The 13568-nt window shown below is 35.8% G+C and overlaps 1 protein-coding gene across 1 annotated transcript in view; it reads left to right on the top strand.

Moving 5' to 3' along the window:
• The first annotated feature begins 514 nt into the window (after positions 1 to 514).
• aph-1 (gamma-secretase subunit Aph-1) overlaps positions 515 to 13568 on the top strand; it is a 63336-nt gene continuing 50282 nt past the window's right edge. Inside the window, exons 1-2 of the mRNA XM_090413986.1 lie at positions 515 to 669; positions 11860 to 12003. Coding sequence (XP_090270112.1) covers positions 557 to 669; positions 11860 to 12003 — 257 coding nt within the window. The 5' untranslated portion in view covers positions 515 to 556. The remainder of the gene's footprint in view (positions 670 to 11859; positions 12004 to 13568) is intronic.

The raw sequence follows: 13568 nt of genomic DNA, 5'->3' as shown, positions 1-13568 counted from the left end.
CTTTATGTAAATTTTACTCATAAATAGCTGGAACCCTACTATATTAACATCATGTTTGGATTAAAGGTCAGATCATCCAGGAATCCAGCAATTGTTTCACGTCCTCGACTGAATTCGAACTGAAGGCTTTCTGACCAAAGAGCCTCAGACTGAGCAACAGTGGCTTCTAAGGCTATTAGATGGAAATAAAGGTCACTGAAAATTTCCTCATCTGGAAAACATTTCTTTTGTGTAAAAAAAGTGTTTTCCAAATTTCTTGCCGCGTGATTCCTCTTCTTCAGGAACCTTTCCTGCATGCTCCTTTATTTCCATAATTAATAATTTTTACAAATGCCAGGTATTGGAATTATTTGAGCAGTAGGCTATATAGCCATAAAAATAATAATTAGTATTTGAGCAGTATTTTATCACATTCTCGACAACAAAATTCCAATAATTATTTTATTTATATTTTGTATACAATAACACTAGAGGGCAGTACTAGTTGAGTACTGTTGTCGAAAGTGTTAGAAAACATTAGTCTTGTTTTTGTTTTTTTTTCGCAATTCAGTGCAGAATGACAGTAATGGAATTTTTTGGTTGTAGTATGATTGCTTTTGGTCCACCAATAGCCATGTTTTTAATTACGGTTGCTAGGGACCCAATCAGAATAATTATACTCATTTCAGCGTAAGTGTAATGTTGTAATCATTATTACCACGTAGGTGTTATATTTCGATAAATGATACTTGAATAACCATTAAAGCCTAACAGTAAGTGTATGTGTCTGTTTACTTGATGTAATTATTCTTGTCCACAATGATGAGCAGTAGTTCGGGGGACTATTCGCGTTGTTTTATTGGTGTCAGTAATAAGCATGTGTTATGGTAGAACACTTATCTTAGTTGGTCTGTATAAACATGGTAGTTTGCTTTTTGGATATGTTATCTGAAGCTCACCATTTTCTTTTTAACTTTGGGTTACTTTAGTTGCTCAACTGGTAAGGGATGTAGTATAGTATTATTACACGACTCATTGTTTCAAGTTCACACTGTGCTCTATAGATTCATTCGTCGTCCATATGCTGAATGTCATCTTTGGGCAACATTACGCTTGCAAGTCGTTAAATCTCGATAAATGTAGGAGTATTTCCAAAAATGTAAAGAGAAGGTTCAACAAATATATGTGTTCGATAAATATGATTGTCTCCTGTATGATTGCCTGCCTCTTTATAAGTCTGCCCTCAAAACACTGTAAGACAAATTAATACATCATCATATGCTTATAAAGGGTCCGTTAACTTACCTTTCATAAACGTATTTTATTTTTCCATAAGTAGAGTGATTTAATGCTATTCCCCGCCCCGCCTGTGTTACGTTCGCTGGAAAGATCTTAGTTGAAATCAGGGCTCAACAAATACGCTCACCTATGTGGAGGAAATTTTGTCAGCTGATGAGTGAGTAGCTGCAGACGGGAGAGAATGTAATATTTTTTTATTTAATAAAAAATAATTTTCTAAACAATTTTTTTAACTTTAAGAAAACAGAAGGATATGTGTAACATAAAATTATATTTTCTAAAAGATCAATGTTGATTTTACTATTCGTCCTATTATTATTTATTAACATTCTCCTTCTTGGAATGTTTCTTACATAATGGAAATGTTCTCCAAACAACAATATAGCACCACTCTTGACTTGTGTGGGATATATCATTTAAAAAAAGGAGTGTGTGGGTGGGGTCTTGGATGAGTACATTTTTTTTCCTTGTGGTGAGTAAGATTTTGTATAATTTGTACAGCCCTAAGTTGTAATCCTGTCTATTGTTCAAAGAACTTATAAGAGCTTTTCAACTAAAAAGTTACCTGTTGCTGTAATGAGGTGGCAAGGTTTTTCATCCTACAAAAAAATTAGCTGGCCCACTGAAAAACACACGTTTAACAGATATAGTGCAGTTGGCTATGTGGCCTTAGTTTGTCCATAATCCACACCAAACAAGCAAGTTTTCTTTCATGTCATCTCAGCCTAAGGCCATTGAACTTAGTCTGTTCTTGCAGCACTTGTAGAAAGGTAAATGGTGCCTAATTTCTATAGAAATATACATAAATGTTTTTAAAAACAGTGAATAGAATTTTTTTTTTGCAAACAAATTAAAACATTTTTAAAATTTTAGATCTTGCAAAAATTAGCTGGCCTGGTTGGCTGAGTGGTAAATGTATCCACTCTCCAGCCAAAAGACTGCGAATCCCATGGATGTTTGTGAATGTCTGTGAAAACAGTGATGGTGTAGATGATGCAGTTTGCTGTAGTTGGTGGATTTGAGTGGTGGAGACAGAGTTGTAGAGTAGGTACCCTCCCTTGATGAGTCTTTGGACTCCTTGGAGGTGTCACATAATGATATGAAATGATTCAGGTATATTTAACTTTTCGTAGAGGTGATATGAATAATACTAGTGTACTGTATTACTGGATTTTAAACTTGGGCAGAGTTGCCATATGACAGCAAAATTTGTTGTAAGGCATTATATTCATTTGTCATCCATATGCTGAACGTCATTTTTGGGCTACATTATGCCCATTGGTGAAATAGCTGTTTTATATGTTGGCAGTTCCCCCTTATAAGTTAAATACCATATAATATTTATATTAGATATCTTATAAATTATTCTCGACTTAACTATATTTTATCTAAAAGTTCTGTGTCATTTTTGGTTTCTTTGGATTCTTTGGCCTACTAAACTAGAATTGCTTTTTTTATTATAGCTTGTAAGCAATAAAATAGATACAAAGTAAAAAATTTGATAAAATGTGGCTAATTTTTTAAAATATTTATCTCATACATAAGAGGCAGAAGACCCTTTAACATATCCCTACTTGTGTGTGGCATGCAGGTGAGGATTGAGAAAGAAGAAATCTGTTGACATTTTTCTTAAAGAGTGGAGTTGATAATTGTTGGGTAGCACCTCGTGAGGAAGGCTGCTCCAGTGGACAAAGGTAGATGGAATAAATGAGAGGCACGTTTGGTATTTTGCAGCTGCACTGAAAAGGATGCTAGGTAATAACTGCTGCCTTTGTTTTAAAAGTCCTAGCATAAAGTGAAGGAATAATAGTTGTTACTTCATGGGAACAGTGACCATAGAAAGTACCTTTTTTTATATTTATCCCATACACACAAGAGGTACACGAACCCATAGCACATCAGTGCCGTGTTTGAAGTGTAAATGGGGGTTGAGAAAGAAGAGACTTATTGGCATTCTTCTTAAAGAGCTGTAGGTTGAAATTGTTTGGAAACACATGAGGAAGGCTGTTCTAAAGGACAGAGATGGATGGAATAAATGAGGAAGAAGAAAAATAAGTTCAGTGAGTTTGCAGTTGTATTGTAAAGTGATGTTGAACAGCAGCCGCTCTTGTTTTAACAGGCCTAACAGCAAGTGGAGGAATGATGTTTGCCAATTCACTGGAGCAGTGACCAAGAAAGTGATCACTGCTCTAGTGGTCACTTTAGGACAGAGCTGAAACATTGCATCTGTGAGATAGAGGAAGTGAGCCTGTGAGGGAAGGGTCATCTATGAGCCAAATTACTCTCCTTTGGACAGTATGAAGAATTTTTAAGGAGGTTTTTAGGTGCATTACCCCAAATATGTGTACAGTATTCTAAGTATGGGTGGATTTGGGATTTATATAGGATTAGTAGCTGGGTAAAATAGCTTCTTGAGCAGAAAAGAATGGCTAGTTTTTTAGAAGCTCAGGAAGCTATTGATGTGATGTGGTGTGATGTATTTGTGCCAAGAGTTGAAGGTAAATGTCAGGCCAGAGAAAGTTCATCCTGTTTGATGATGATGAAAAGGGAAGGTGAGCTGAGATCCCTTTTGCGAGAGAAAAGTCAGGACTGCATTTTTGAGGCATTGAAGGTGATTAAGTTATCCATATCCCACTGAAGGATGGTATGGTGATCAGCGTTTAAGGCATTGGTTACAGATGATCTTGATGTATGGGATGCCTGAGAACTAAAGGTTTAACAGGAGGATAAGTGAAGAATGCTATTGTTAGCAAAGTTATAGATAGGATTTGTAGTGATTGAGAATAGATCATTTATGTATAAGAGAAAGAGAGGTGAGAGAACAAAGCCCTGTGGTACTCCTGCATTGGTGGCAAAGCTCGATGAGAGGGTGCTGTTCGCCATGACATGCAGTGAACAATCAGAGAGAAAGTTGGTTATCCAGTTACAGAGGATGCCAGTACTTATGGAAGACAGTTTGCAAAGCAGGCCTTGATGGCAAACACGTTTGAGAGCCCTAAAAATGTCAAGGGCAACAGCACATATTTATCTGAACCTTTCCATGGCATGCGTCCAGTGGTGAGTGATATAGGCCAGAATATCAGCCAAGAATCTTGATTGGCAGAATCCATACTGGTGGTTGCTTATTAACTGTTGAGCTTCTAGGTAGTGAGGTTGCCCATTTATAACTTTCTTCATTATTTTGGAGAGGATTGAGGTGATGGCAATTGGATGGTAGTTGGACAGTTGTTTTTGTCTCCCTTTTTTTGGAATGGTTTGGATATACAGGGTGTTCGGGATAAATTTGACAGTTTCGTAAGGAAAAAGAAAATCTTTGTATCTATTAAATTTAATGAATTGACAAAAAAACATTACAGGCAGAGTTAATTACAATACTATCAACAAGATTTACTCAAAATAACCACCATTAGCATCGATCACAGCTTCAATTCTGCTTCGGAACCTCGAACAAGCTGATGCTACAGTCTCCCTGGGAAGGGCCGCAAAAACTGTTTTAATTTTATCCATTAACTGGGCTTTTGTATTACTGGAAGTGCGATTGGTGTCTTTTTCAACTGCGCCCCATACAAAATAATCCATGGGGTTAAGGTCTGGGGAGTTTGGAGGCCAAACATTTGGACTGGTGAAGTCGTAGAAATTTTCAGACAACCATTTTTGACTTTTCCCAGAGGTGTGGCAAGGGGCCGAATCCTGCTGCCATACATACGGCCTACCATTGCCTACCCTTGTTATCCAGGGCTTGACTACAGTTAGCAACTCCACGAACAAAGCCCGAATTCCAATGCCAGGGTTCTTCAACACCTGTTCCTGCAGATTTGCGAGGAATTCTGCTGTACGAACGCAATCAGATCGTCTGCTAGGGATCTTTCTTCTTGCTACATCCTCGTAGTCACCATTGCAAGTCTCTAGTTCATGCCTGATTGTTTTTACTGTATTCAGGGAGCATTGGGCAGCAGTCGTAATATCCTTATTTTGATGGCGGGCACGAATCATCATGATACAAGTTATTCTCTTCCATGATTCAGGTGGGTTCCAGCTATCCATCCTTTCTGACATCTTGTATGTGAATGAAGAAGGGTCCAAACTTTTAAATGAAGAGAAGTGTGTGTTAATACATGTAACTTACGGAAAAATATAATTAATTATAAATATGTCAAATTTATCCCGAACACCCTGTATGTAAGTTTCCACTTCGTCTTTGGGATAGGTGCCAGCTGAGTATAGAAGATTGAAGAGACAGACAATAGGAATTAGCTCTGGAGTACAATGTTTGAGTATAGGAGAGATGCCATTGGGACTAGATGACTCTGTAGTGTTCAGGTTGTTTAATATTCTTCTTATGTTTTTCTGCCATTCAGGAGTAGAGTCCAAAAGAAGGCCTATGACTACTGGTGTGCCACATGGTTCTGTTTTTGGACCTAATTTGTTCATTAATGATATAGAAAAGGATCTGAGAGGAACTGCTTAGTTATTTGCCAATGATGCAAAGTTGGGTAGAGTAATAGTGAATACACATGATGTCAGAATTTTGCAGGATGATTTGGATAGATTGGCAGACTGGGCCAGGGAGAATGGATGTTAGTTCAATGTGGCAAAGTGTAAGGTTATGCATTTTGGGGTGAAAAGATTATCAGCAATATACCACATTGGTGGAACCATACTCCAGGAAATTGATGAAGCCAGAAACTTGGGAGTGTTAGTGGATAGTGAATTAAAGTTTAGACAGCACATAGCTAAAGTGGCTAAAGCAGCTCATCAGATCACTCAGTTACTGAAGAATACTTTGACGAGCTGAGACAAGCAGGTTAATTTTCCTCTTTATAGAGCCTTGATAAGACCCCATCTTGACTACTGTGTGCAAATCTTGGTGCCAGGGTTTCTTGGTGATTGGGAGGAGGTAGAGAAGATCCAGAGGCGAGTGACCAAGATGGTAGCTGATTTATGGAATGAACCTTATGAGAACAGGTTGAAGATTTGTGAATTACCGAAACTGGTTGTTAGGCGGAAAAGGGGTAATATGATTGAGACATTCAAATTACCAAAGGGTTTTTACAGGATTAATTCAGAGGAAATTTTTCAGAATAGGTGTGGTGGTGGGAGAATTAGGGATCATCCGTGGAAACTGAGCAAGGGTTTTAGAAATAGGTTTTTTTACTTGGAGAGTGGTGAATGAGTGGAATAAGCTGCCAAGTCTGTTGTGGGTGCCGTGACTGTGAATGAGTTCAAAGCAAAGTGTGATGGATACTGTGTGAATGCTGAATAGTTCTTGACATGATGTTTAGGACCTCCCTTGGTGAGTCCAAGGACTCCTTGGAGTTGCCCGTAATCATAATAATACAGGCAAATCAGCCACAGATTTCACAAAATTTACAAAGAAAAAATATCTTGGTTGGCAGTAGATGGTGTTCTGTGTATCAGGTCACTTGCTAATCAAGTATATATTCTCCATTTGAATCAATAATGCTCTTTCAATGTTGTGAAAGCTTCATAATGCCATTTCTATAGAATTCAGGTTTGGAGGCAAAGAAATCGCATAGGGTCGATTTCAGTGCCTGTAATGTATTATGTTGTGTTTGCAACATTTCATTAATGAAATGTTTCAAACTTCGAAATAAGTGGTAATCTGAAGGTTCAAGATCAGGAGAATATGGAGGATGTGGAAGCTTTTCCCAGCCGAGTTCCTCAATCTTTTTACAGGTGATTCTTGCACTATTAGAGCATGCGTTATGATGAGAAAAACACCCTTTCGATTGACCAGAGAACACCTCTTTTCTTTCAGTTTTTCATCCCGTCAATTGAGTTGTTCACAGTATACCTCAGCTGCGATTGTTTGGTTTTCGAGGGGGAAGAGTTCAAAAGTGTAATACCAGCCATATCCCACCAAATGCTTAACAAAACCTTTAGCGGGTGAAGATCTTGTTTTGGCTGAGGTTTAGCCTGTTCCCCTCAATGAACCCACTACCTTTTGGTGATTGACATTCTTGTGAAGTATCCACTTTTCATCACTGATGACTACACAACTTAAAAATGAAGATTGAACCTCTCGAGAATGAAGAGCAGTGCAGATGTTGATGCCCTCCCTTCAGTTTGTGATGAACCCACTTGTCGAGCTTAGGCACTATTCCAAGTTCTTGCAAATAGAGATGGACGGTCGATGACAATGAATTGGAATCTTTTGCTAAATCTTCAACAGTTGCATTGACATTTCTTGCAATAGCAGCTTCCAGCATATCATTATCGAGAGAGACTGGGCACCCAGAGTGAGGGGAGTCTTTCAAGCTTAAGTCCCCTTGTCGAAATTTTTGGAACATTGCTGGCACTCTCGCACATTCAAAACATTATCGCCATACACTTCTTGCACATTTTTTTACGGTGTTAGCAACATTTGCCTTTTTTGAACTCATAAAGCATGATGTGCCTAATTTGCTCTTCAGTGACCTCCATAGTAATAAGGATTATTTAAATAATATCTTATAAATGATGTTCTTGCAAAGTGGAATTCCTTAGAATGAGACTGCCTCAGCTTAGCAATAGTTATAAAGCTTTAAACATTCCTGTTTAGACAAGCTGAGACACATTTGAACAAGTACAGTATAAAAAATGACATTACTTTTGGGATTACCTGATGATTCAAGAATTAAGCAGCAGCGATGGTAGGTTGTTTAGGGTATCACATAATAATAATAATAAAAATCTAGGCTTCGTGCCTAGCCAACTGTTATGCAATATTCAGGGGTGATTCCTTGGTTTTTTTTCCTCTCTCTTTTCTCAATTCACCTATTGAAAAATTTCTATACTTCTTGGATTGGATTCTGCATCAGTTCTATAAAAACCTTTAATAGATATATTTCTATAATTTCTTCTCTTTTCTGTTTATCAGCCAAATTTTGTAACTCACAAATGTTTATTTCTTATGACTTCCTCATCTCTGAGATTACAATAGACTAGATCTGTCAGATAACTGTCCTATACTATCTGTATAGTAAACAGGTTCACAACAGTGATAAATTCTGCTATTTTGGCAGAGACCATCAGAAATAAGTATATCTGTTAACAGTTTATTTAAAAATATTCAAGTAGTAGTAGTAGTAGTTGTGTGTGTAAATAGGTAATCAGACATATGCAAACTTTAGGCTTCTTCAAACCCATGTGTGGTTTGTTAGCATGAATCAGATAATCCTATATTTCACAAGTATGAACTTTTTTGCTATAAGGTCACAGAAATGAGGTTTCTTTATATCATTTTCATATCCTTATAAAGATATAATGAGAGATGATATTCAGTTATTAACACACATCCTATAGATGTCATTAATGGAATGTCAGGATTTCAGACCGATAGGGTACATAGAATGGACCAATTTCTTTCCATTTCCTGCTCTCTTGATATAACTCTATACATTTCTTACTGTGAGGTTATGTGAATAACATGTTTAAGATTAGATCGTAAATTTTTCTTTTATAGTTCACCGACTTTAGGTTGGATAACATACTTCTGTAGGTATTATTATTATGTGACACCTCCAGGGAGTCCAAAGACTCATCGAGGGAGAATGTGCCAACACCATCGAACGATTGGATTCCTTCTAACTACTAACCGTGCTCAAACCTGCTTAACTTTTTGTGAGCCATTAGTAGCAGAGACTCTACCAATCGATCAACCTTTGCTGGCAATGAGATGACAATATTCATTGTAAAAAAAATGATTATGCTCACATGGAACAGGAGTGTGGGGAAAGGGAGAATAGTTGAGTTTGGAAGAAAATATGGAGCATCAGTTGATATTGGCATTGCCTTTTGGTTAGAAAGATCTGGTTTAATTCACATCTAGGCTGCAAAGAACCTTCATTGGGACTTTTCAACTGAGGGTGAGTTAACTGGTCTTATATGGAGGTTGCAGGTTTTCCCTCCCAGAAAGGCAAACCAGCCAAAGAAACATACAGTTGATAACCATAATAAACTATATGCAGAGAGGATGAACCACCCTATTATAATCAGTAAGTTTCAGAGAAGCCAAGTTACTTGATTGTGATAAGCCTTTGAGTCTTAAATTGGGGAGGGGAGGAGGAGAAGATGGGTGATAAAGGTGAGTAGCTCAAGTGGGTATGGACAGATCACAGCTGAGATGTAGCATGAGTAGGATGTATAGACCAAAAAAATGAATTCCTGTGTTTACAAGGAGTATCAGAAATAAAGGAAATAAAATTGTTGCAGTGATTAATTAATTTGTTCAAAAGTTGTGGGAATATGTAAAATGCCATTGAATGAGTATGGTATCCTGACAGGAATAGGAATAGAAAGATATCAATTTTTTTTTTGTGTGTGTGGATAAAAAGGTTAAGAAGGAAGTGCTGCCCCAGTCAAAGTGAATATATAGTGGTTGTAGTTTTAAGGCAGAATGGTGTGAGGTGAAAGAAGATAGAATGAGTTTTAGTCAGATGTTGTTATAGGTTAGCAAATGGATAAGAGATATCATTATAGGTGATTTCACTTAAGGTAATATAGGTTGGAATAAAGAGATTTGAGTTTTTGAGGGGCAACTATCTTAGGTAATATGTTACACACAAGGATTAAGAGTCTTGGATATGATCTTATCATCAGTGGATGTGATTGTGAATTGGGTGTTAAATCTCTCTAGTGTAAATGAAGTGACCATGAGGTTCTCATCTGGGTGGTGGTCATCCATGTGACTGCTGCTGTGAGGAATGGATATATATATATATATATGAAACTACAAGGCTGCTGATTATGAACATCTTAGAGCTTGACATTATAGCCTGGAATGAGAAGTTAGAAAAGTGATATTAATGCTGTTTCTAATGCTTGTCCACAGATCAAGAGGTGTTTTAACAGCAGCAGTGTCTGAATTTAATCCAAAGGTCTTGAAGTTAGTGATTCAGCATGCAATCTAGAAGAAGGCATTATCAAGACAGCATGAAGCAAATAGTAATAATCAGTTGCATGAGGACTATAAAGAACAGGCTAGGAAGGGAAGGTTATTTGGTTGGTAAGAATAGCCAAAGTTCAGTATGAGTGACAGTTGGTCTATTAGGTCATGAAACATCCTAAAGAGTTATTTTGATATGTGGAAACTAAAAGAATGAATGATTGTTGAGGGATAGTGTTGGTGGATGAAAATAGAAGATTATAATCGCTACAGGAAACATGATTGAGCTGTTCAATGAGCAATTCAGTGAAATATGTTTCATCTTCATAAGTTGGCATCATGAGGAGCATGTAAGATGGAATGATTGAAGAGGGACTAATGTTGAGTGAACAGAGGAGGTATTTGAGGAGTTAATTTTAATAACAGGTTTATTACTACTTTTTAGTGTGTTATTTATAGACTGAAAAACACTTTCACACATGGATAAGATATGACTTAATTAAACTACTGAATTACAGTATGTATTAGCATCTTTTTTTTCTATTTTTGTGTCAAGTAGTTTTTGACAAAAAAAAAATGTTGAAAGGTTCATAGAATATGATATAAAGCTTGTCATGGTTTTTATAACTTTAACAGGCATTAAATTTTGATTTTAAAATTTATATCAGTACTTTGAATCAAAATATTATTATTATTATTATTTTGACACCTCCAGGGAGTCCAAAGACTCATCGAGGGAGAGTGTGCCGACAGCATCGAACGATTGGCCCCTTCCAACTACTAACCGCGCTCAAACTTACTTAACTGAGCCATTAGTAGCAGAGGCTCTACCAATCGACCAACCTTTGCGGGCTCTAGAACACTAATAGATTATAAAAATTGTCGAGTCAAGTGACACATTTTTTAGTATGTTTGCCAGGTTTTTTTGTTGGCACTCCTGATATCTTCAAATCTGATCTGATAATCATGCAAAATATCGTTTATTTTTTATAGCCCTGCAAGTGTTTATTAAAACATTGCAACTTTCAAAAATATAACTAATTACCATCACAGTAGGTTTTATCTTTTATGCACTTCAGCTCTGTTAGTATTTCATGGTGCTTGAATTAGCAAACATATCCATATTCTTTCTGAATTGTTAACTGAAAATGGTATTCTGATGTGGAAGCCCTGGGTTAGCATGGTATTGTCACCATCCTATCCTGTTTGAGCAGAATAAAGTCAATGTGTCAGATATGAAAAATAAAATGAATTGTTAAGAATTTAGATTTATAAACATGAAAAGAATGTAGAATTTTGAACTAAATAACAAACACCTTTGCAGTAGTAATTTTTTGATTAGTTTTGTAATTAAATACATCTGTAAATGTCAACTGATTCTCTAAAAGAAAAATCTTTCACCAAAAAAAAAAAAAACTTGCATCAAGGGTAGCCATTCTATGCATGCTGAACATATGGGAGAAATTATCTATGGAGTGTGAAAAGAAAAAAAAAAAAAAAATAGAAATTCCTGTTTTTATACATTGTACTTCAAATGAAAATAATTCTGAATTTTGACCAAAAAAAAAAATCATTTTAACCTTTCAGGAATAACTTTGACAAGTGTTTACCCCCAATAGCATATGGTTGTAAGTTGTTTATATCTATATTTCTCAAATTTCATATATTAACTATGAATTTTTTATATATTACAGGGCTTTTTTTTGGCTTTTATCTTTATTATTGTCATCACTGCTTTGGTATGTAGTTGTTCCACTGAGAAAAGAGCTAGCATTTGGTGTAGTGTTTTCTGTTATATTTCAAGAAACATTTCGATATCTCTTCTATAAAGTGCTTAGGTAAGCATGTCCACTCTTGATATGAAAATTAAATTTATGTAGTCAAGTTTTTTCTTTCCTCCCTATGATGCTTGAAATTGTACTCTTATTCATGTGCTTAGAAATAACAAATACAAAAACTCAATCATAAATCTCAAATTAAAAAATTTGGTTTACTGTTTATTTTTTTTATTATACAGTAAAGAAAAATGTCAAAAGTTTACATAATTTTCAATATTGCTGTGATTTGTGGAGGGCCTCATAGCCTTAGTTGTCACAGTCATTTCAAACAAAGTTTTATGTGATGTACAAATGATCAAGAGTAATCAGTCTTTATTTTTTATTTTAAATTACTACATGTCTTTCAGGCACCAATTAGTCATAAATTGCAAAAATATGTCTATTTAGATATGTTTTGCAAGATACTTGTTTATCTGCTTATCTATATAAATTATTATGGAACTCTGGCTGGGTAGATTTTTATGAAAATTTGTTGAGTCATGTATTTTTTCTCCAATCATGCCATTTGTAGAACACAAAGAGACAGATGTATAATTTTATATATTAATAACTCTTTCTCTGGCTGAATGAAAATTTTTATTATCACCTCTAGGAATCCAAAGACTCATTGAAGGAGGTATAACTCTCCATCTCCGTCACTTAATGCATCAACTACAGCAAACCACTGCTACTCTCATCACCAACACCATCTACTGCCCACCATCGACAGTGTATATATATTTAAAAAAAAAATTTTTTTTGTCTGTAAATTGCATGTATTCTCAAGTCCAATTTTCTGTATGCAAGATGAAAAACCCCAGTTTCTGGGATTTAGGGTGAACATATGGTTCAGTTTTTGTTTTAATCAGATAATTTTCTATTGGCATATGCAAAATGATTCAAGCTGATATCAATAATTCTGAACTGGAAGTCAGGCCAAGGTCAGCAGTTATCCAAATTAGTAATACATACACATGAACTGTAGCTTATATCTGTTTGTATGTACAACTGTCAACAGATGATGACATATGGTAATACAGGCTATTCTGAAAGTTACTCCTTATATTTCTCCAAGAGGAAAACAGTTTCACAAATGGCATTTCTACCTGGTTCATTAAAATAGATGTAGGATAGGCACCTGTCACCATGTTGTTATTGACAGGGTGCCTTTTAACTGCATGAAGCACGAAGAAGAAGGGATTAATGGCACAGCTGTTTCTTGGTGTATTATGCTTTTCTTTATACATCTTTAAAATCAGCATTACTTTCTTTTGAACATTGTTAGTATCATCTTTGGATTTTTAAGAGCCTGCCAGTGATGATGAGAAATCATTCAGAGCTAAGTCTTAATAATAAACAGTAAGGTGCAATTTACCTATCTGCACCTTACTGTGTTTTCATCTAAATTTAGCTGTTATTAATCAAGTAATGGTATCTATCTTATTGAACCATATATCTTGTTTCATATTTTCATTGGTCATCTTGTTGAATGTTGGATGACTGCTTCTGTCATTATTATGAACATTCTTTAGCAGTCAGAAGTGCTTGTGATAGTACTTTATTTGCACAGGCCTTTAACATTTCAG

The sequence above is a fragment of the Typopeltis vanoorti genome, chromosome 24 (genome assembly GCF_054136105.1).
Source record: "Typopeltis vanoorti isolate ZY-2024b chromosome 24, IOZ_Tvanoo_1.0, whole genome shotgun sequence".
Classification (NCBI taxonomy): domain Eukaryota; kingdom Metazoa; phylum Arthropoda; class Arachnida; order Uropygi; family Thelyphonidae; genus Typopeltis; species Typopeltis vanoorti.
Note: the sequence above shows the minus strand (reverse complement) of the source record. Positions and strands in the feature narration are given on the sequence as shown.